The sequence below is a fragment of the Perognathus longimembris genome, chromosome 24 (assembly GCF_023159225.1).
Source record: "Perognathus longimembris pacificus isolate PPM17 chromosome 24, ASM2315922v1, whole genome shotgun sequence".
NCBI lineage: Eukaryota > Metazoa > Chordata > Mammalia > Rodentia > Heteromyidae > Perognathus > Perognathus longimembris.
In genome coordinates, this window is record NC_063184.1 from 7,311,559 (window position 1) to 7,335,748 (window position 24,190).

At 37.2% G+C, this 24,190-nt stretch overlaps 1 protein-coding gene and 1 non-coding gene across 3 annotated transcripts in view; both read right to left on the reverse strand.

Annotated features, from left to right (window-relative positions):
- Window positions 1-5,613: 5,613 nt before the first annotated feature.
- LOC125341735 lies at window positions 5,614-5,717 on the reverse strand. The gene has a single exon (XR_007209072.1). It is a non-coding gene; the product is annotated as a small nucleolar RNA U13 (small nucleolar RNA).
- Window positions 5,718-8,669: 2,952 nt separating this feature from the next.
- Window positions 8,670-24,190, reverse strand: part of Myoz2 (myozenin 2) — a 49,409-nt gene continuing 33,888 nt past the window's right edge. For both annotated transcript variants that reach the window (XM_048333689.1, XM_048333690.1), the window contains 3 exons: window positions 22,040-22,169; window positions 18,394-18,577; window positions 8,670-9,067 (listed from right to left, as the gene is read on the reverse strand). In XM_048333689.1, coding sequence (XP_048189646.1) covers window positions 8,833-9,067; window positions 18,394-18,577; window positions 22,040-22,169 — 549 coding nt within the window. In that variant the 3' untranslated portion in view covers window positions 8,670-8,832. The remainder of the gene's footprint in view (window positions 9,068-18,393; window positions 18,578-22,039; window positions 22,170-24,190) is intronic.

Consider the following 24,190-nt stretch of genomic DNA (forward strand, 5'->3'; position numbering starts at 1 on the left):
AGTTACCAAATGGAGTCAAAGAATCATTGTAAATTGTGCAGCCTCTTCCATGTGGCATTATGGTCATTCTTTTTAAATGGTAAAAGTGAAATTTCCTAACACACACACAAGAAAAGGATTTCACTCTCTTTCCATTTTACTAACATTACCTTCTTGTTCATATTTTCATCTACCAATGGCTCTTAGTTATGACACCAGTTATATAAGGGTATCTATCAGTCTACAGGAACATAAGGAAACATAAGTCATAAGGAAAGTAATGAATACATTTCTTTTTGAATAGCATTACCCCTCCCTCATTCCCCCCCCCCCCAGATTGTAAAAATTTCCAACATAGTGTTTAGTAAGTTTCATTGTTGCATTGGTTCACCCTTTGTCCTTTGTCTCACCATTTCTGTGATTCCCCTTCCCTTCCACAAATCAAGTGAACTTATATACAGGACAAGGGGTACAGAAATCAAAAACAGTGACAACAGGAAATAAACCAGAAGGGTAGAGATGAGGAAGAAAAAGAGAAATAACTGTAGACAGTACACACACACACACACACACACACACACACACACACACACACCTCTTCTTTCCTTTTCTTGGAGTTCATTTCAATAAGCATTATTGAGCTTTTGTGATGAGAGCACCTACTTTCTGTGACCCTTTTGGGAAAAGGAATTCTGGTTTTTATGACTCCAGGGAAAGAAAACAGGATAAGGGCAGAGAGACTTTGCTTCTGAGGATTTTCCATTCTTTTTCATTTCAAAATATTTAGCTTATAAAAATGTCATACTTTGGGGGTAGGGTTCTTTTTCTTTTCTGAACCTCACTGTCAATATGTGATTTGGAGATGTTTTTGTTTGTTTTTTGTTTTTTGGCCAGTCCTGGTGCTTGGACTCAAGGCCTGAGCACTGTCCCTGGCTTCTTTTTGCTCAAGGCTAGCACTCTGCCACTTGAGCCACAGCGCCACTTCTGGCCGTTTTTTGTATATATGGTGCTGGGGAATCGAACCCAGGGCCTCATGTATACGAGGCAAGCGCTCTTGCCACTAGGCCATATCCCCAGCCCCTTGGAGATGTTTTTATAGGAATCTCTTTTTTTATGTTACCCCCTCCCTTGTTTTTTTCCACTTTCCCTCCCCCCAACTCCCCTCCCCCACAAGTTGTAAAGTTCATTTCCAACATAGTGTCTTGTATCACTGTAGCAGTGGTTCACCCTTTGTCCTTTGTCTCACCATTTTGTCATTCCCTGTCTCTTCCCCAAATTGGACAAATGTATATATGCAAGACACAGGGTATTGAAATAAACACTAAGTCATTTATAACATGCCAGCAGTAGCTATGTCAATTGTCTCCTGTGGATGATGTGTTACTACTGAGATAGGAAGATACTAGGAGTAGTTAATCAGGTTGAGTTGCTTGTGTCCTAATTTTAGATTTATAATATCTGTTTCAGCTTCTCATTTCCTTTCTGAACATGAGGAGATTGATCTAGAATATTTTCAGGTAACATCTAATTCCTAAGTTCTGTGATTCTCAAACGATTATTTACTTTAAAAAAAGTTTCATTACGCTGTTATCACAGTTATGTGATATTGTCTCAAGCAAGATAATATCTTATTTATGATTTCTCCATCTAAAATAGTTACATCTTTTTGCAGGTTAACAAGAGAGTGTAGCATAGGCTAACATCATCCTACATATGATCATTAATCAGGCTTATCAAAAATGTACATATGTGTATCACAAAACATGATCAGTTTTCTTTGTCACAATAATTTTAATATGTATTTCAATGTAGTGCCAAAGGTTTTGGTACTTTAAAGTTTTAAACAGATTTTCTGACTTCGAGAGAAAACTGATTGATAACCATGTTTGCATCTCTTTCTATATAGTAGAAGTAAGGAATATATTTCTAAAATAAATATGGTCCATATACATATGTGGCTTTATGTTCTAAATAAGTACCAAAACTAGAATGGACTTCCAGCCAATGGCTGACCTATGCAGTGATTCTGAGTCAGATTTTTGTTGACTAATCCAAACTCCCTCTAGCATGAGTGGCTGAAGGATCCTCAACAGCCTTGAGAAGTCTCTCTGAGCTAGCAGCGATATCTACAATACATCTATGCACTTCCATTTGAGGGTTCCTGGCTCTCCCCAGCTTTTTGGACTTTGTATTTCTTTCACATGTAATTCTTGATCATTTAGTTCCATCTTCCCATCTGCTTCTTCTCAGAGCACCTGGCCCGACATAACCAGTGAGTAATAAACGATGTAAAGCAAAAGTAAAAGAACAATTATGACACTGGATTAGAAGTGTGCTATGTTCTCCTTCATAAGGCCAGGAAAGGAGGAAATGCCATTTGAGCCATGTTGCTGGCTGATTTACAAAGTAAAAGTAAATTGCTTGGGAAAATAGGATGGGTTAGATCGGCTTGTACATTTCTCACTCCAAAGCTGATACTTTTAATTACAACTGCTTTTAAATATTATTTGAGATGGTGATAAAGTATATGTAATGGGAATGTGTATTTGTATTACAATCCACATTATACAAAGCATTGCAAATATGTGGAAAAAATTAGCCCCAAAGGGGTTAGGAAAAGGCTTCAGAAACCGTAAAATGAGACAATTAGCCTGTGTATGGCTGAGGTTGTATTTCCTCTCATCCTCCTTCCTTCCAACTTTAGTTTCTCCCATCTCTTCTATTTATTTCTTTAGTGATCTAGCAGTTTCTATACTAATTCGCCACTTAGCAGTTTTAAAGTAGCAAATGACATTGAATTTATCTTTTTTTATATTTCCTTCTGTCTTTTCCTGGTACTATTTCCTGAAACATCTCCATTACCTAAGTTAGTATTTAATGCATTTCAAAATATTGCACTGTATAGATTAATAAACACATTCTTATTTGGATCTGACACACAGACTCTGAGAAGAGCCTTTTTAAAAAATCACTTCCCATAGGTACCAAATCTTCCTGTTAGAATCACATTCATTGAGAAGCCCTTCCCCTAAAATAAGAATTCAAAAACAACATTTTCTTATAAGCCTTTGAAAGTCTTACATGGTTTTACTTCTTTTTGTTGTTGTTCTGTTCATTCAATAGTTTAAAGCTTGGTAATTTAAAAACATCTTTTTAAGCTTTTGTAAGGACTTTGATAAGCTAGTTTTGAATGGTTTCCCTTGCTTGTTCTTTTGGCAAACCTGGCATTTCTCCCCTTTTCATAATCAGAGAATAAATGTCCTTCTTTCTATGGACCAGAGTGTATGGGAAGACTTTTCATAAGAAAAAGAGCATTCAAAGAATTACTTTCCTAAGCTTAATAAAAAGCAGTTGTGGCTGAAAAACTAATGATGTCATCTAAGTGTTAGATTGCTTAGGCAGCAATGAGGAAATTCCAGAATTAACAAGTGTGCTGGTACAGCTGTGCCCGCAGTTGAACAGTTCAGGATGTTCTTCTCATACTCACAACTGACATTTTGCTCCATATTGGAATCTGCAAGAATGATTGACTCCCTCCATTTCCAAATTGCTAAAACATTTATAAATGACTCTATTTAGAAAGTATAAAATTTTAAATTGATGCAATGCATTGGCCATTTTAACTAAAAGTTATTGTGTATTATTTGGCTTGATTTTGTAATAAGCAGTAATTGCTCATTTTAATTGGCAGGTCCTTTCAAATGATTTGCAACATGGAAAATACTTTTAAGAAATGAGTTTAGGAAGGAGAATTAGAAGCCAATGATAGCCGGGCACTGGTGGCTCATGCCTGTAGTCCTAGATACTCAGGAGGCTGAGATCCGAGGATTGTGGTTCAAAGCCAGCCTAGAAAGTCTGTGAGATTCTTCTCTCCAATTAGCCACTAGAAAACCAGAAGTAGCTCTATGGCTCCCTGGGGTACAGCTTAAGAGTATAAGAACTCTTGGACAGCTCTCAGGCCCTGTGTTAAAGCCCCACAAGGCAATGATAGCCTTTGGATTGACTGTTGAGTTCTCATTTCAGCTCTAGTTATTGTTATCTAAAGGATAGATGGATGCTGATTATCCATCCTACCAATGAGATAAGAACAAATTGTCTAAAATAAAACAGTAGGTATCATTTCATAACTCAAATCTTTTGGACAGCATAATAGAAATTGAAAGAACATCTAAGCATTTTCATTTGAAGGAATGGTTTTGAAGGAATGATTTTAGTATGTTATTACACTATATTATTCCTTTGGGCCTATGTTTATTGTGATCATAATTTCTTCCCTCTTTTTTTCTCTTTATTTTTCCCCTTTGCAAAAGAATGAAAAGGAATATTACACAGATTAGCAGATTGTACACCATACCAAGCAGAAATTAATGGGTTTAGACAATACAATTTTTTATTTATCCATCAAAATTAAATATACACATGTTTATTTTCCTTAGATCAACACAGGCTGAAAGTTCAACTCTTTTATAATTATGTCTATATGTCTTTCACTACTGAAATTATTCACTTTACAGCTATATTTAACTAGAATTAAGATAATGGAAGTTTTTTTTAAAGAATTTACTTAAACATAGTAAAATTATTGTCTAAATGTGATCAAAATTGATGGTATTTGATTAGGTGTGATGAAATGTAATTATGTGTCAAAATGTACTATAATAATTTAAGGCTGTTACTTCTGAAAGAGAAGTTATAACTGTGGGTTATAATTTAGAGTATGTTTTGGAGCAAGCCTTATTTAAAGTCACATTAGTCCTCTGAGCCTCAGTTTTATAGTATGAAGCTTAAATTACTTTATTATCTCCCCAAGAAGATATTTATGGATGAAATATATATTACATTATAATTATAACATGTAAGTATATTATATCTTATATATTCTATATTTCTATATTATATATGTTATATATAGAAGATACATAGTATATATACTACATATATACTTATCTGTGTATATTTGAACATATATATGTATATTCTATACACAAAAAGGCCTTTATGAAACAAGGAGTATAATGCCTCACAATTAATAATATATCAACAAATATTATTTTCATTTGTTTGCTTTTTTTCAAAGAGTCTTCCTATTTTGCCATGTCATGAATAAAAGTGAACATGGATAAACTACCAGAATCTTTCTGCTCTTCTAAAGAAACAATGATATTTCTTCTATTTTGAAAAATTCTACTGGTTTCCAGGTCAACGGAAAACTCATTCAAAATTCTTTTTCAATTGTGTAGCAACCAAATGAAAGTCTGGCATTTCTAAAGGTGTCAGCTGAGCCTGAATTAGGACATTTCCAGGAAAGGAAGAAATAAGATAGTAAATAGAAGGTTATTTCATCATTTTCTGGTTAATCTTTTGAAAAAAAAAAAACTTCAGATTTTCTCATCCTATGTCCTCTTTTATGATATTGGGATATACTGATCTACAGCTACCATATTTCATTGTTATTCTTCTTTCAGTGGTAACACTGATGAGATTATTTAACTATGATTTGAAGGTTCAAATGATTTTAATTAAAATTTCAATTTTATTAAAAACTATTAACTCATCTCTAATGGTAACACAACTCTAAATCATTTTAGCAAAATACATGTTAGAATATGATTACTGTACATTTCTCCTTCTTCACATCAGACAGGTAATGTGCCTACATCATAACAAGGTTTGAGGGTAGCACATGTCATGCAAGCACATGAGGACCAAATTATCATGCTTATGAACTGAAAAGGGATCATAATTATTATTTTTTTATTTCTTACCAGTTCTGGGGCTTGAACTCAGGGCCTGGGCATCATCCCTAACCTTCTTTTGCTCAAGGCTAGCACTCCACTACGTGAGCCACAGCTCCCCTTCCAGCTTTTTGGGGCTAGTTTACTGGAGACAAGAGCCTCACAGATTTTCCTACCCAAGTTGACTTTGAATCATGATCTTTAGATCACATCCTCCTGAGTCGAGGATTACAAGTGTGAGCCACCAGCAACTGGCTTATAGTTAAAATTTTAAAGATTAAACTGAACAAAATATGGTATGACAGGATCCTCATAAGTACAGTGCATCAAGGATTATAACAAAATATATGTATTATATATGTATAAAATATACATACATTTGTGTGTGTGTGCATGTGCCCGTGCGTGTGTTACAAGAAGTTGAACTGAGTAGTTTTCTAGGCAGGCAGTCTATGAGTTGAGCCACAACACAGCCTTTTTTTTGAGTGTGTTATTTTGGGATAAAGTCTCTCACTTATACCAGGATCAGTCTGGACCACAGTCCTCCTATTTACACCTTCTGCATAGTTGACATGATAGGCATGTACCACAATGCCCAGCTTTTATAGGCTGAGATGAAGTTTCTCAAAGTTTTGCCCAGGCTGGACTTGAACCATGATACTGCCTCCTGATCTGTACCTCCCAAGTAGCTGGGATTACAGATATGAGCTACCAGAGCTCACCTTTAAAGCTATTGTACCTTATTCAAATTTTCTATGATGATAGTATACTATCAGAGAATACTCTGACATTTGTCACTTTCTAGAAGGCACATTTTTGTAGCATTAAGGTTTTCTCTAACAAATCCTGAAGATAATTATAACATTATAACATTATAACTAGTTTGCATGCTACAAACAGGTATTTTGTAAATTTGTAAAGAAATAGTGCTGCTTGTTGGGCACTGGTACCTAATGCTTGTAATCCTAGCTACTCAGGAGGCTGAGATCTGATGATTGAGGCTCAAAGCCAGCAAGAAGGTCTGTGAGACTTTTATCTCCATTTAACCATGAAAATGTGCCCGTCAACCTATAAGTAAACCCAACGGATAGTAAAAGACAAATAATTACACCTGGACTTGATAAATTAACCAGCAGTCTAAGCATTGACACAGTGAGAACAAAAAAGGATATTCTTAGGAGAGGACCACAAGAGCTCAATAACTATGTGCATATGATCATATAAAATGATGCTTATCGAAATGAACTCCAAGAAATGGAAGCAAGAGTTTTTTTTTTTATACTATTTGCAGTTCTTTTTTTTTTCATTTCTTCTTTCTCTTTTTCTTTGGTTTATTCCCTTCTGTCCCTGTTTTTTACTTTTGTACCCTTTGTCTTGTATATAAGTCTATCTGATTTGGGGAGGGGGAGGGGAAGAGGAAGCACAGGAACAGTGGGACAAAACCCAATTCAACAGTGAAACCCACCAGATGCTATGTTGGAAATGAACTATATAATTTGTGAGGAGGGAAGTAGAGAGGAGAAAAGCTGGAAGAGAATGAGGGAGAGGGTGACAATGTTCAAAAGAAAATGTTCTTATTACCTGCCTTATGTAACTGTAACCCCTCTGTACATCACCTTTACAATCATTGAGAAAGCTAGAAGTAGAGTGGAGCTCAGGGACAGGTCCCAGGCCTTAAGTTCAAACTCCAGGACTGCTCCCCCCACAAAAAAAAGAAGGAAAAAGAAATATTGGTACTTGACATTCTTATTTACTACACATTCTCCATCCTTCTTTTGCCTCACTTTAATCTGTATTCTGTGAATGAGACATTTCTTACTTGCTGTAAACACCTACCATAGAACTCATAACTGAATTAAAATGTGAGAAACTGATGTTACACAGTTCCTATATTATATACATTCTCAATCATACTTTTAGATATCTCTATAGTTCTATGTTAGTTTAGTTAATATCTTCTCTACCAGCACATTCAGATATTTTATAATAATAGTGTATGTTGCTTTTATTTCAGGTCCTTTTAACTTTTCTACTCTTTTTTTGTTATGTTTGATCACATCTGACTTCCTAGTACTTAAGGATTTGGGCAGGAAAAAAATATTCAGCAAATGGGGCTGGGGATATGGCCTAGTGGCAAGAGTGCCTGCCTCGGATACACGAGGCCCTAGGTTCGATTCCCCAGCACCACATATACAGAAAACGGCCAGAAGTGGCGCTGTGGCTCAAGTGGCAGAGTGCTAGCCTTGAGCGGGAAGAAGCCAGGGACAGTGCTCAGGCCCTGAGTCCAAGGCCCAGGACTGGCCAAAAAAAAAAAAAAAAAAAAAATATTCAGCAAATGAAAACTCCCAATCCAATTTTTACACTCCTTTTCACATGTTTATTTGCATGTATATTTTATATTTTTTCTTACTCTTCTAAAATGCAGATATAAAGTTGAATCAATATTTTGCATTAGATTTTTAGAACGTGAATTCTGAGACACACTGATTATTAAAACTACAGCAGTGTAAAAGTCCCTTACCCCTCACTCTCTCTTAATCTCCTTGTCTTAATGCTAACTGAATGTAACAGTGCACTGGAATTAGAATGTTGTCCAGCATTTTCAGTGACAAAGGAAAAGATGTCATTCAGATGTACTGTTTTGTCCTGGTCACCATAGAAGAAGCAGCCAATCCTTTTCTCTGTCAGTACATCATAAATAATCTTCTATAGCTTTTTCCATTAGACAGAACTCAAATCTATATAGATTACATGGTCCTTTGATTCTAGAGTCTGTTCTTTAAAAACTTCATCTGGAATAACATTAAAATGAACCAAAGATGAAAATTCTGTCAGTTATTCTTCCCTCTGAGTTTGCACATCAATTAGGCTAGACTGTCTAAACCAAGTGAAGATGAAATTACAGATGAAGACAAACAAATCATAAGTTTTTAAAGTAATACTTTAATTGTTCCTTAGTATTTCAGCTGAGATTGAAGCCAAATGCCAGAAAAAAACTTCTTTCATTGCTATTGAATCACTACTACTAGTGAAGAATGTAAATGGCTTTGTTAATAAGCCGGGTGGTGAGAGAGGAGCTTTCTTTTGACAGGCTTCAGTAGTGTGAATGGCTTCCTTCTCAGAGGTCTTCCGATTCTGGCACAGCAGCATCCTCGGCAGGTTCTGAAGTTAGAACGATGGGAATATTCTCAGATATCCACCCTTTCGGAGTCCTATTAAAGGACCGTCTGCCAGAGAGAGGATTTGCAAAGGCCATGAACCTGGGATCTGTTAGCAGGAGTAGCTCAAAATCTGGAACTTTGAATTTGACCATTTTGGAAGCTTTTTCAAAGCCTCCAAATGGGGTGGCAACTCTGTGAGAAATGAAAATAAAAAGTAATAACAATTAATGTTCAAACCCATTTGCCAGAAAACAGAAAAAAAATCTTAATTCGCAGTTCTGTGGGCATGTTGTTTTGGCATTCTAAACATGTTTTTCAGTATTTGAGCTCTGAGTCCAAGCCTTTCCATTGAAATGCTTATATGCTAAGACAGGCATTTGATAGCAAACTATTTAAAAGCTGCTTTGTATATAAACTTCCTTTTGGGTTAAATTATCCCTCTCCTATACCATGAGCTCATCACAAATATTTCTTGCCTCTATGCCTTTGCTAATCATGTTTTTCCTATTTAAGATACTTCTGCCTTTCCTCTACTTGGTTCATCTCCCCACCAGCCATCCCAGACCACACTTCCTTAGCTCAGTTCCTGTAGCAATTAAGTTATAAATGTGCTAGATTTATGACTTTTTCCCTTCACAAATATAAAAGTGAAATTTGATTATTTTCTTTATGCATTGAATTCTAGATTTCTTGTTTCATTTTTAATACTCTGTCATCATTTTTTCTAGTAAGTTTATGTTCTTCTATTACCAGATAATATCTTGAGCCATCTAAAGAAACCAAATAAAATTATGAATATCCATTATTTTCCCAGATTGTGCTTACAAGTATATAAATAGAAATAGAAAACATTGCCTTTACTCTCAAAGAGCTTTCAATGCCCAAGTACACCTGATCATGCAAAATAATACTTATAAAAATAAACTCCAGGAAATGGAAATGAGAGTTTTTTTTTCTTTTGGCTATTTTTCTTTTCTTTTTGTTTTGTTTGTCTAGATGTCTTTGGGAGTGTAAGGGGAGGCACAGAAAGAGAGGGACAAAGGGTAAACATGCAGCAATGGTACTCACTGGATACCATGTTGGGTAGGATAGGAGAGAAAACCTTGTGGGTGGGATAGGAGAGAAAACCAGGGAGGGTAGGGGTGAAATTGTCCAGAAGGAAATGTACTCTTTCCCTGACTTATGGAACTGTAACCTCTCTGGTTTTAGCATTCTCAAAGAAAATAATCTTAAAAAAGAACTTGCTATCTTTTGAGAGTCAAATTTTTTGTCTTTCCCATAGAAAAAGTGTACTAAATTATGTGAAAGGACTCTCCAAGGAAGGAAACAGACAACACAATAAAAATAAATGAATGAATCTATACGGAGGATATTCAAGCTTCCAGAGGAAAAAAAACCAAAACATTAGGATCGTAATGAGGAGCCAAAGATACAATCAAAGACAACTTTCTTGAGTTGAAGTAGAGGTTACAGAGCAAAAGGAGTCTCCAAATTCTAATCTAAAGTAATGAGGAGGGAAAAAGAAAAAAAGAATATACTACCTGCACATTTTTGTTAAAAATTTAATGACCCATGTGGGGAGTGAGAGGAGGTGTGAAAAAATTGAGTTGTTATAATCTTTTTCAAAACATTGAATACTTAAAGGGAGTGGGAAAATGTCAACTAAGTGTTAAAAAGGAAAAAGGCTTTAATTCTTCATGTACCAAAGTTAAAAAAAATAGGCATGCTTGGATTTAGATTGGTATTCTCTTCCTAAGAGAACGACTTCCTATGAGATTAACATGTTCCAGTTAACAGATGGATGAATAATTAAGTCACAATGTGAAAAGGTACTGGCAGTGACAATAAAAACACTTTAAAAATGTGATCATGGGCTGAGAGCGGTTCATATCTGTAATTCTAGCTGCTCAAGAAGCTGAGATCTGGGGATAAATGTTCAAATCCCACTAGGACAAAACCAAATCCAAAAGACTCTTATCTCCAACTAAGCAGCATAAAGCAGGAAATGGAGGCATAGCTCAAGTGTAGAGTATAAGATGTGATTGGAAAAGCAAAGCAGGAATGTGAAGCCTTGAATTCAAGCCGCAATACTGGCACTATATGTGAATATATAAAATTAAAATTACCAAAGCTAGATATTACCGAGAAAGAAGGCCTATCTGGTTTACAATATTTATACTACAGAGAAGTACAAATTAGCCAGTATTGCCTGTGGCAAAGTACATGAGTGGAATAAGTAGTTGTAGACTTTATCCTCTCATGTATAAATGGTAGTCAGAAGTCATAGTTTTGTTATTGAACATAATGTAAACAGATTTTTAATATATGCATTTAACTACACAAAAAAATGATGTGGGGTAGCCAGATGTCAGAATCTCATGCTTCGGAGGCTGAGGTCTGAGGATCATAGTTCAAAGCCAGCACAGGCAAGAAGGTCAGTGAGACTTATCTCGCACTTAAAAAAAAAAAAAAGCCAGAGATGCAGCAGTTGTGGCTCAAGTGGTAGATCACTGGCCTTGAGCAAAAATGCTTAGGGACAATGCCTAGTCCCTGAGTTCAAGCCCTAGTACTGGCACAAAAACAAACAAAAATGGTGGTTTGGGAATGTAGCTTCATGGTAGAGTGCTTTCCTAGCATGTATGAGGCCCTGGGTTCAATTCCTCAGTACCACAAGGGTGTGGTGTATAAATAAAAGGATTTCTGTCTTTCAATTGACACATATAATAAAAGCAAATGATATAAATTATAGAGCAATAGACAAAGAAAACAGAACCATATAAAAGGTGGCATTCTTGAGTCAGTCCAGCTACCTTGAAATCTCATTTTCACTTGAGACAAATTAAGTCAACCTTCCCAAACACAGGGCTTTCCAAGCTTGTAAAATTTATTAGTTTTTCAGAATGTGTTTAATAAGTGCCTACAGATGCCCGGTGGTGTGGTGGATGCCAAGATCTCAGTGCTAAATAAGTGCACATAGTTGCTGCTCTCCTCTGTGTCTGCATCTCAGGAAGACCCAGTTCTAGGAAGAGGATAGATTAACCAATAGCATAATCTAGTGAGTAGTGCTATGATGAAAAGTAAAGGAGAGTGAGGAGTTGGAAGTTTATATGCTTATACCATTGCTGAATTTTTAGTTCAGGGGAAAGAACACTAGTTAAATATATCTGTAAAATGGCATTTCAGCAAAGCACTGAAATAGAATGACTAAACTACTGATAATATGAGGAAGACATTATGGACTAACAGAACAAAAAGGAAAAAGGCACCAAGGTACGATGGAGTTTTGTTAAAAACAATGAAGAAGGCCAACATGGCAGGACCTGTGTGATGAAGTTGGAGACATGGGGGCAAGCACTGTAAGACTGCAGGCCCTGATGGCAAGTTTGCACTTCATAGGTAATAGCATGGTTAGCAGGAAGTAGCTGTGATCTGATTTTCACTTAAAATTTTTATATGTTTGTTAGACACCCTGAGAGTTATGTCTGGTGGAAGGCTGGGGTGCAGGGAAAGGTTAGGGGTTTTTGGCATTACTAGCAAGTAGATGCTCCTCAAACCCATGGAATCTCATGTAATCATAGCCCAGAATGATCACACAGAAAGAGAAAAAAATAGTGTCCTTCCATTCAGAGGTTGGAAAGGGAGGAACCAGCAATGGAGGCTAAGAAAGAGGAGGCTGGAGAGTTAGTGCTCTCAAAGGCAAGGAACATAATTTGTGTTTAGGAGAGAAGATAAGTCATATTCTGTTGTGAAGCTGAATGAATTTATAAGTGAATTCACTATCGGACATGAAAACATGGGGAATATCTCTTTATGTTCGAGTGGTTTGATGCATTCAGACTGAAATGAGGTCAAGAGATAATGAGACAGGAGGAAGTAGATACAGTGATAAATAGCTCTTTGAGAATAGTTTTATTATCAAGAAACTGGATAGAAATCCTAGATAGTCGGTAAAGAAGTCGAGAGAAAAGGAGGATTTTTATTTAAGAGACATTTTAATTTGTCTCTCTACTAAAAGTAAGAACTCAGGAGGGAGAAATTTATTTTTTTTTAAAGTCTGATGAAGAAGATCAGGTAGGCTGAGTCTGAGAATGGAAAAGAGGGGTTGGGAATAATTGCATTTGTAAGGGCTGATTTTAGGAGCTGTTATATAACTCATCAGATTTCTGATGAGAAAGCAGAGAGTTTATGGAATCAGCACTCAGTTGGTAACCTTGGTAACGGGAACATAAGTTAGATCATTTCTAATTTGCTTTCACTCTTATAGAAATAACACCTGGGGCTATCAGGTGATGGCGGTGTGGGTTGGGAGTTTGCCTATGTGGGGAAAGAGGAGATGTAGCCTGTCCTTAGGACACTGGCTATAGCATGTTCTAAGGTTATCTGATAGTGCTGAGATATATGATCATCAATCGAAGGGGAGACAGTCAAGAAAGCTTTTTTTTTTTTCATTTAGCTCACATTTTACCTGTGAGGAAACAGATGGTATTGACCAGAACTGAAGCATTAGCAGCTGAGCACAACAGAGAGAGGAGCAGGGAAGACATGAATATATGCAGTGAAATATTGGTGGACTATAAGAATCTAAGTAAGTAAAATACGTTCAGAAGGGCATGATGACCTTTTCTAAATGAGAACAATGCTGTTCTCAAACCAGAGAGAGAGAGAGAGAAATCTTTGGCAAATGAGAGGAATGTATGTCCAGTGGCTCTGTGGCTCCGTGGCTCCAGCCACGGCTCTAACAGTCATGCTGTGCCATATTATTAAAGCCAAGCTTTCTTGACTCTAGTATTTTTCTCCCCGCTAATGAACTAGATACTTCATATCCTACTATACCTCTTCTCAAGATGGCTGACTTTATCCTTTTAGTCCTAACTTGCTGGGAGAATAGATCATAAATTGGTTCCAATAACCTTGTCCCGATCACTATTTCAGCAGTCATGTTAGAATGGACTCCCGTCCAGGGCTGAAACACACTTTTCTAGAAATAAGAGGTCAATTAAAAAAAGCCTTTAACAATTTAGATCAGCATTCAAGCATTATTTAGGATTATTAATAGGATTTAGGATTATTAATATTCAGAAAGCATTGTACTGCTAAGAGCTAGTATTTATCACATGAATGCTATGCACCAGACGCCACTTTAAGTGCTGGTCAAACTGTTGGTATTGATACCACTTGGGGTGCTCCTTAGTTTGGGTGCTAATTTTTTCATCCTGGGTAGGCCCTGGAATTCTAAATTTCTGTCTAGTTTCCAGGTGATGGAAGTGCTTTTGATTTGTGACCACACTTTGCTTACCAAAGGCTTTACATGAATATCTCATTTAATCCTCACAGCAACCTTTCTGAGCTGATTTTACTTTTTTACCCCATTTAAAAGGCAGAGATTAGCTAAATGACTAGCCCAAAGTCATGTCCCTATTAATTTAGGGAACCATGATTTGAACCCAGGTATCCAGTCTTGCTGGAATTCTACTTTGCTAGTCATTTTCACACCCCCACAAAAGAATTCTTACATTTTTTTAAAACTCAACCCTCCTAGGCATGGGCTCTTCCACAGAGCTAGATCCTCAGACCTCTTAGACCACTTGCTAGGTCCAGAAGTGTGTTTTAGAGTCTCAGCCTACATGGGCTGTGTACTTACATCATATCCAACCCATGGTTTCATGTGTAATTGCTGTCAGACTCATAACAAGATCATCTACTTCAGTGATCCACACTTTGTTATCTGACTTAGTGATGAAAAATGTCTGACTCAAACTTGCTTCAGTACAAAAGTAAATGTCTTCTTAGATGCTTAAGATGTGCAAGGCAATCTTTTATCACTTTAGACATTTGCCATTATATGTCAATAATTTGCTGATTCATTCATTATTCATAGCCTGTCTAGATAGTCTGCTGTGTGAATACCAAGGAAAAGACTGCACTGTACTTTAGTCACCAATGAGCTTACAGACAAGCAAAGAGTGAAAGGGGGACAAGGAGACATATATTAAATAAACTAGTTACTGTAGCAGAATTGCCTGAGGGCAGAGGGGAAAAAAGCACTTCCTTAAATTTAGTTTTAGACCAAGTCCAGCATTATTAGGGATCAGTACAAAACAATGAAATAACACACCTTGTTAGAAAGTTACTAAGAATTGGGGGTTGGGAATGTGGTTCAGTGGCAGAGAGATTGCCAAGAACACCCAAGGCACAATCCTCAAAATAGAAAAAAAAATTATAGTAACTTAAATTTGAAAATAATTTGGAATTCTTTTCAAGGCGTCTGGGCAACTTGACAGGTGGCACACCTGTTACTGGGGTTTTTAAGAAGGGATAGAGTCACCTATTAGATCCAAGATGCCAAAGAAGAACATTTCTAGATTGAAGCTGAATCTGATTCTAGAAATAAATTTTATTCACATATGTATTTTCAGGTCTAATCAAAGAAGAAGAGCTCCTCTGTACTCAGATCCACTGTTGGGTTTTATACTTAGTGAGCTGCTTTTGCTCTTCTTAGCCAATTCTGTGGGCTTCCTCTCCCCCGGTATCCACCCCCAGATGAATTAGTGGGTCATTTTCTTTCCTTGTAAACATCAGAATTCAACCTCTGTCCTACCATCCATCTCCTACCTCCTAGTACAGAGCCAGTAAAAAAAAAATGCTGTTTAGAAAGCAGGATTTTATTTTCTTTGGCAATACTGAGACCACATCCTGTTTATTTGAAATTTATTACCTTCTACATACAAATGAAAGGGAATCCTTTAGCATTCAAAGTGAGAGACTTTTTGTAAGATTAAAAAAATTCCATGAAAAGATCTGAAATACCCTATTCAAAGATACTTACATCTCTATAATTCCCACAAGAGTAATTCTGTAGAAATAGGTCTGATTTTAAAAGGTTTTCACATTCTGTCATCTGCGTTTTGAATAATAGGCCTGTTTTATCCACGTTCACAGTTAATAGATGCTTCCTAGTTAATGTTGATTGGCCAGTAGTGGGGATTATATTCCTAAAAATTACTAACACTGGACATACAATACACCCGTAATAATTACTAATTATTCTGTTGGGTAGAATGATTGCATAGAAATTAAAATAAGGTATTCTACAAAATAGCTAATTTATGTATTTTTAAAGGTATCAAATCATAAAATTAATTTTACCAATGAGAAAAAATAGAGACTAAGTGCTAAACCCAAGACAATATACCTATTTGAAGCAAGGCCAGAAATCTCTTTGCTCCCAGCTTACCTTTTCTTGCAGGTTCCATAAGTTTGAATGCTGCATAAAATTTGACTACAGTCAAGAGAGTACAAGAGTACAAAGCTGTATTCAGCCATTTTGAAACTGTGAATGTACTTGGGATCTGATATTCATCATGTTCTTATCACCGCTGGATGTGGTCAGACTACATCCTGCTTCCTACATCTTATTAACATCTAATAATTGTGTGTCATAACATGGGATACCAAATAGTATTATTTTACTTTTAACTTTTAGGGCATCTGGAAACTGCTTCTCCCCCCCGCTCCCCACCCCGTTTGGTTTCTCAACTATGAAAAGACATATCAGAAAAAGTTCAATGCAACAATGACTTGAATTATGTAGTAAAGTGAAATAAAAATGATATGTATTACATTTTATTTAACTATGTAGAATTGTGTGAAGACCTAATTCTTGATCACATTGTTTTCTCATAATCTTCAGTATTTTGGTAAAGTAAAATCATGTTATCTACAGCAGAAGAAGCACCCTTTTGACCCTAGAAGCTACTTTAATCTCTCTTCTAAGTGATGGATAAATTTAGAGAATGACTTCTGAAGCACTTACAGTGGAAAGGCTCAGATAACTATTAGAGTTCTTTTCCTATGTAGTTTTTTTAAAGGAAAATTTTAACTACAGTGTAAGTAATTAAGTATCAAAGCTGGAAATAGAGCTGTGGTTCAAGTGCTAGAGGGCTAGCCTTGAGCAAAAAACCGCTCAGGGACAGTGCCCAGGACCGGTGTTCAAGCCCCAGGACTGGCAGACACACAAAAAGAAGCTTACTTAAACAAGCTTTTCTAGTTCTTATGAAATTAGTTCAACACTAGAATTTAAAATTTTCATATATAATATTTCATATTCCCATTTGCAAACATTTAAACCAAGAGATATGATTGTTCAGTAACAACATGCTGCAACAATGCACATAATCATCAAAGCCTTAGGCATTGCCTGCTCTTGCACATGTGCTTTCAGCAGTTATCACCCTTTGTATTTTCATCATGTGTGATCCACTGAGTCCCTGCTGTTAATTTTCTGAAAATCTACTTTCTGAAAAGAAAGTGGAGCCCAGAAAGGATGGTAAATCTGCAATGTGCTTAATAAAAATGATAAAGTCAAAATTTTAGATTGGTTGGAAGGCAACATGTTTATAGCAGAAGTTGGGAAGTATCATGGGGGATATAAACCAAGCATCAGCAGTACAGCCCTGGGCTCTGCTTCCTGACTATGCATGGTTTTTGTCACGAGCCATCTCCTATGCCCATGCCCTTGCCCATGGATACCAAGGGTCAACTGTATTTTATTCTAAAACAATCATCAAGTAATCAAGAAATGGACTATGAGCCATTAAAAATATCCAGTGCCCCCATGGAAATATATATGTATTATATATGATATATGTTATGTAATATAAGATAACATTATATAATATATGTGATGTATATGCACAAATGAATACCAAGGAAAACTAGTTCCCATTATAGAAACTAGTCCACATACATTGCTTCAGAGACATATTCTCTGGCATAAATTTTTATTTGTACATGTGCTGGGATATTTTGGGACACTGAATTTCTAAATTACATTTAATCTGTCTGGGAGCCTATAAAATAAATAATAAAGTGGAAGTTTAGAAACTCTGTAACTGAGGTTACACAGTAATTCTCATAACGCACATTAGAATAATTTACCTACATTACATCTGAAATTCTTGAATAGCTTCTCCACTTACCACCGTATATATTATAAAAATTTTTTAAAGTATGGGGGAACACAGATATAGTGGGATAAAGGGTGAACAAATGTAGCAGTGGTACTCACTAGACACTATGCAACTTCTGGGTGAGGATGGGCGGGAAAAACAGAGAAAACAAGGGAAGAGGTGATATTGTCAAAAAAAGAAATGTACTCTTTATCTGACTATGTAACTAGCCCCTTCATACATGACCTTTACAATAACAAATAAATTAAATAAATTATGGGGGATAATTTTGCAATTATAACTGTCGTATCTGTATCATTGTTTATACTAAAAAGGTGCATGGCTCAAGTGGTAGAATGCATGTTTAACAAAAACCTAAGGTCCTAGCTCAAACCTAGCACACACACACGTATTTGCCTTGTCGTAGATTATATTCCATATTTCTATTTCATTTAAACATTTGTCAAAAGACAAATACTTGTTTGTTCCTCCCAGAGGATTCAGTCCTGTGCACACGGGAAACATCTTAGCCTCACGCGCCAGCAGCGTCACCTCCAATGACCGAATTACCTGTTGAAGCTCCTGTAATCGGGCAGCTCTGCCTTTCCTTCAGGTGTGAAGAGTTTAGGATACAAAGCTGCCAGGAGCTCTGGATCTTCACTGATGGCCTGTTCCCAGGGGGACTGGTAGTACTTGGGGACAGCGGTGCTATTGAATCTTTCAGGGGGAATTTCCTTCAGGGGCCCAGCATATCCTTTGGAGAAACAGTAAAAACAGTTTGTTGTCAACAAACAGCATCTCCTAGAGTTCCTAAACACCACCTACCACTTCCTTGTGTCCAATTTTCCATGCTGGGATAAATTTATGAGAAATTACCCATTTTTATAACCGCTCACAAAACAGCAGACAGAAAGTGGTGGACTCCTATAAGCTTCTGGAATTTAAAAAAGACATTCCTCCTCGCTCCTCCCTCCTCCCCTGGTCAGTCCTGGGACTTGAACTCGGGGCCTGAGTGCTGTCCCTGAGCTCTTCTGCTGAAAGCTGGTGCTCTACCACTTGAGCCACAGAACCACTTTTGGTTTTCTGGTGGTTAATTGGAGATAAGAGTCTAACAGACTTTCCTGCCCAGGCTGGCTCTGAACTGCTATCCTCAGATGTTCATATTCTAAATATCTAGAATTACAGACATGAGTCATCAGCACCCAGTCATGTTTAATTTTTCTAAATCATACATTATTTTCCCCTTGACTATCTCTCTATTATATGTCTATCTATATTGTCTACCCACCTATCATTTATCCTTCTATCATCTATCATCATCTATCTATCTAGGATCTATTATCTATCATCTATCTGTTCATGTAAAACTGTTCATTTAGGGGCTGGGAATATAGCCTGGGGCAAGAGTGCTTGCCTTGTATCCATGAAGCCCTGGGTTCGATTCTTCAGAATCACATATACAGAAAAAGCCAGAAGTGGTGCTGTGCCTCAAGTAGTAGAGTGCTATCCTTGAGCAAAAAGAAGCCAAGGACAGTACTCAGGCCCTGAGGTCAAGCCCTAAAACTGGTAGTAAAGAAAAAGAAGAAAAAAAAATGCGTTCATTTAATTATTTGAAAAATGTGCCCCTTATATTTACTTACATTAGACTTGAGACCTTATAACTAATTTAATTAAAAGCTGAATACTGATTGTATGCTAAGCTGCACAAAAATAGCAAAGAAAACAAACTCTTCTCTTCTTTTTTTTTTGCCAGTCCTGGGCCTTGGACTCGGGGCCTGAGCACTGTCCCTGGCTTTTTTTGCTCAAGGCTAGGACTCTGCCACTTGAGCCACAGCACCACTTCTGGCCGTTTTCTATATATGTGGTGCTGGGGAATCGAACCCAGGGCTTCATATATATAAGGCAGGCACTCTTGCCACTAGGCCATATTCCCAGCCCCACTATTCTCTTCTTAAAGATTATTCTTCAGAAGTAACATCTGGGTCTTAGCTTTCTTAAGTATTTGAGTGGCAGATTTTATAGGCGGAGATGTTTTATAGGCCATTCAAAAAGGCAAACTATTATTCAGGTCCCATCCTTCTCCATGCCTCCATCCTTTACTTTCTACCTCTCTCTATATTTTTTAACCTAGATTTTCTGCTTCTGGTCTTACCACTCTGATTTATTCTTTTTTTTTTTTTGCCAGTTTTGTGACTTGAACTCAGGGCCTAGGCTCTGCCTGAACCACTCTGTGTTCAGGCTAGTTCTCTACCACTTGAGCCACCGTGCCACTTCCAGCTTTTTCTGTGTGTGTGGTACTGAACCGAACCCAGGGTTTCATGCATGCTAGGCAAGCACTCTACCTCTAAGCCGCATTCCCAGCCCCAACTCTGATTTATTGTTCTTAAAAAAAAAAACTAGAACATTTCTAGAATGACTTTTAAAACCACTTTAAAGAGGCTGAGATCTGAGGATCAAGGTTTCATACCTGCTTAGGTAGACAAATCTGAGAGACTCTTGTCCTCAATTAAGCAGCAAAAAGTCAGAAGTGGAAGTGTGGCTCAAGTGACAAACAGCCTTGAGGGAAAAAGCTGAGCAGTGCACTAGTTCCTGAGATCAAGCCTTAGTACTGACACAGACCCAAAAGTTATTGTCTAAATAGATGATAGAGTGATGTCATATAGTGGTATCTAACAATATTTCTAAATACTGTTCTAGTTAAATAATAAAGATTTGGTTTCCTTTTATGACAATGAACAAATATTTATATTCTTTCCTCCTCCCCCTCCTTCTCCTCCTCCTTTGAGACAATGCCTTGTTAGACAACCCACATCTATCTCAAACTTACTATGTAATTAAAGCTGGCTTCAAACTCACTCAATCTTTATGCCCTACCTACGTTCACAGTGCTAGGATTAAAGGCACAAGCACCATGCCTTTAATACATACTCTGATTTTTTGTTTGTTTTTCTCAGTTGTGGAGCTTGAACTCTGGGCCTGGGTGCTGTCCCCTGAGCCTCTCTGTACTCAAGGCTATTGCTCTACCACTTGAGCCACAGCACCACTTTGAGTTTTGGGGTGGTTCATTGGAGATAAGGGCCTCACAGACTTTCCTGCTCTGGCTGGCTTCAAACCTCAATCCTGAGATTTCAGCCTTCTAAGTAGCTAGGATTTAGGCATGAGCTGCTGGCACCCGGCTGGTATGTACTCTTAAGGGACTGCATTTGAAATCCTTCGGGAGAGCAGAAACTAATGAAAGCCATCTCTACATCATATGACTTGCCTGTAAATGTGCGATAGGACCTGGGTTAATTCTTGATTAATCAATATGGCTTCAGATGCATTCACAAAGCCTTAGTCCTATCTATAGAGTGAGAATTGTAAAATGTGATAGAGTTAGTGAGAAAGATAATATGTAGCATTGTGGTTCATAAGTGACTCAGTCTTATACAAACCATTTTAATATAACTACAAATGTTGTAATTTCCAATATAGCATGATTACAAACAAATAGGATGGAGTATGTGAAAGAATACAGTACATGGCTCCTAGAAATATTTTTGATTCCTTTGAATTTGAATGTTTACATTTATTAAAGTTGCCCATCAGTGAGGAAAGCTGTTTTTAAATGCCACTTAATTGCCAGGCACCAATGGCTCATGGGTGTAATCCTAGCTACTCAGGAGTCTGAGACTTGAGGATCATTGTTTTGTTTTGTTTTGTTTTGTTTTTGGCCAGTCCTGGGGCTTGGACTCAGGGCCTGAGCACACTGTCCCTGGCTTCTTTTTGCTCAAGGCTAGCACTCTGCCACTTGAGCTACAGCGCCACTTCTGGCCATTTTCTGTATATGTGGTGCTGGGGAATCGAACCCAGGGCCTCATGTATATGAGGCAGGTACTCTTGCCACTAGGCCATATCCTCAGCCCGTTGAGGATCATTGTTTGAAGCCAGCCTGGGTAGAAAATTCCCTGAGAGTCTCACCTTCATTAAGCACCCCTTCCCCCCCCCCCCAAAAAAAAAAAGGCCAGAAGTAGAGATTTGGCCCAAGTGGTAGAACACTAGCCGTTGAACAAGAAAACTCAGGGCTAGTGCCTGGGCCTTGAGTTCAAGCCTCACAACAACATACATACATACACACACACACACACACACACACACACACACTGCCACTTAAGGCTTCAAATGAGTCGCAGAGGCGAGCACATGCCTGTCTTGTGTTTGTAAGGGGATCGCTTACCTGGTGCTATGCTCTCTGGGTTTGGAGGGCTTCGTGGATCTGGGGTGTTGGGGGGAGTCAGGGGCGCTTGCTGTAAACCAGCTTGCATAGGACTGCTGTCCACTTTCTCATTCTGCATAGCAATATTGTGCTGTATTTGGTTAAAGAACAAAAAAGGAAAACCTTTGTTGAAAATCCATTATGCTAGACAAACTAACAGGAGCTGTATATTTAAGATTCTATTTAAATTTGGAATGCAATGCCATTATAATGGTTCACAAGGCCACTATACTTTACATGGTAATAAGATCAAATTCAGGGGAAAAAACTCAGTGGAAAGCAAAGCAAGAGATACCAATATTGCCTTTTCTGCTTTATGACACATTAGGAAATTAGTATATATTTAAGAATATTTAGGAAATATTCAATACTGTGTTTTTCACTTATACACTTATTAGATTTCATGGTCAATACATTTTAAAATTTATTGTTCAGAAACAAACTACTCTTATTTTATAAAACTTGGATAATAAAAGTCTGTTTTGTCATACAATTCAAATGCCAGAAATAAAGGACATAATTAAGAGCTTTACCTGATATGTGAAGAAGGCAGTACAATTGACAGTTATTTTCATACTCTGCCTGCCTTTTTCACTCATGTTAATCATGAAGCATACAAATAAAAGTCTGCTTTTAAATCCCTATTATATTATAATTCTTTATTTTTTTTCCTGGCCATATCAAAACCCTCATGTATTCTGCAGATAATGACAAGGATAGAATGAAGTTATCATGTATAAATTACATTTGTGCAGTGGTGATCATCTGACTTGATGCTTCCTTTCTGACTATTTTCAAGAAAATTGCTTTTTTAAATAAAAAGACCCTGTTAGGAGAAATCAGACAGACTTACTTTGGGAAGGCCTTTTCTCAAAGCAATCTCTGCCTGAGGTTTAAACTTATAGCAGAAATACTTAAACTTTGAACCTAAATTACTGTGAATAAAGCTTAAGTGTTTTAGTCTTGCTCTCAGATCTACCTGTCTAGCCTCATCTGTCATCAGTTTCTGAAGATATAACCTAAGTTTCAAACTAAATCATGTATATACAACCTTTTTTAGTTTTTTAATCACATATGCTTTCCTGCTTTTGATACTTTGATCAAAGAAGTTCTGTGGCAAGACTCTACTTTTCACTCACCATCACACGAACATCAACCTTCTATTTATTTCTTACCACTTTAAGTCCATCTAGTACTTCTGAATAGAACATGACTTTAATCTTTAGAAATCCTTTCTTGTTGCCTATTCAATAATATGCAAATTAATGCTCAGTAATCATTGATTTGTGTGTGTGTGCCCATGCACACACACACATGCTGGTCCTGGGACTTGAACTCAGGGCCTACGTACTGCCCCTGAGCTTTTGTACTCAAGTCTGGCACTCTACCAATTGAACCACATCTCCACTTGTGGATTTTTGGTGGTTAATTAGAGATGAGTCTCACAGACTTTTCCTTCTTCTGAGATTAGGCGCATTCAGGGTGGTATGGCCTTAGACTCTCACAGACTTTTCCTTCTTTGAACCACAATCCTCAGATCTCAGACTCTTGAGTAGCTAGGATTGCAGGCATGAGCCTCCAGCACCCAGCTAGGACTCATTATCTTATACCCACTTAATACACATTGTTTCGTGCTTTTTAGAACATTTCCACTGGCCAGTTTCCCATTCCTGGGGCAGGTTCTACTCATTCCTGCTTCACAGCTCTGTTTCATCTGCTTGGAATGGCTCCCCGCTATTCTTTCTCAAACCAAATCCTAGATTTTCTAGGACTTGTGACCTATCCTAAAATCTCCTTCCTTCCAACTTTACCTGCCTGAAATGTCTCCATATTTTATATAAACACAACTTATGAATACATTTGTTCTTCTTAGCTAGATTGTTAACTTCATTTGGTCATTTGGGGTCCCCACCTAGATTCTAATCTGGTTTAAATGTAGTTGGGCATTATCATTCTTTTTCCTTAGGTAAGACAATGCTACACTTAAAGACCACTTCTAGTAATGATTTCTTTTTTTTTTTCTCAAATTTTTATTATCAAACTGATGTACAGAGAGGTTACAGTATCATACGTTGGGCATTGGATTCTAGTAATGATTTCTAAAGACAAAGC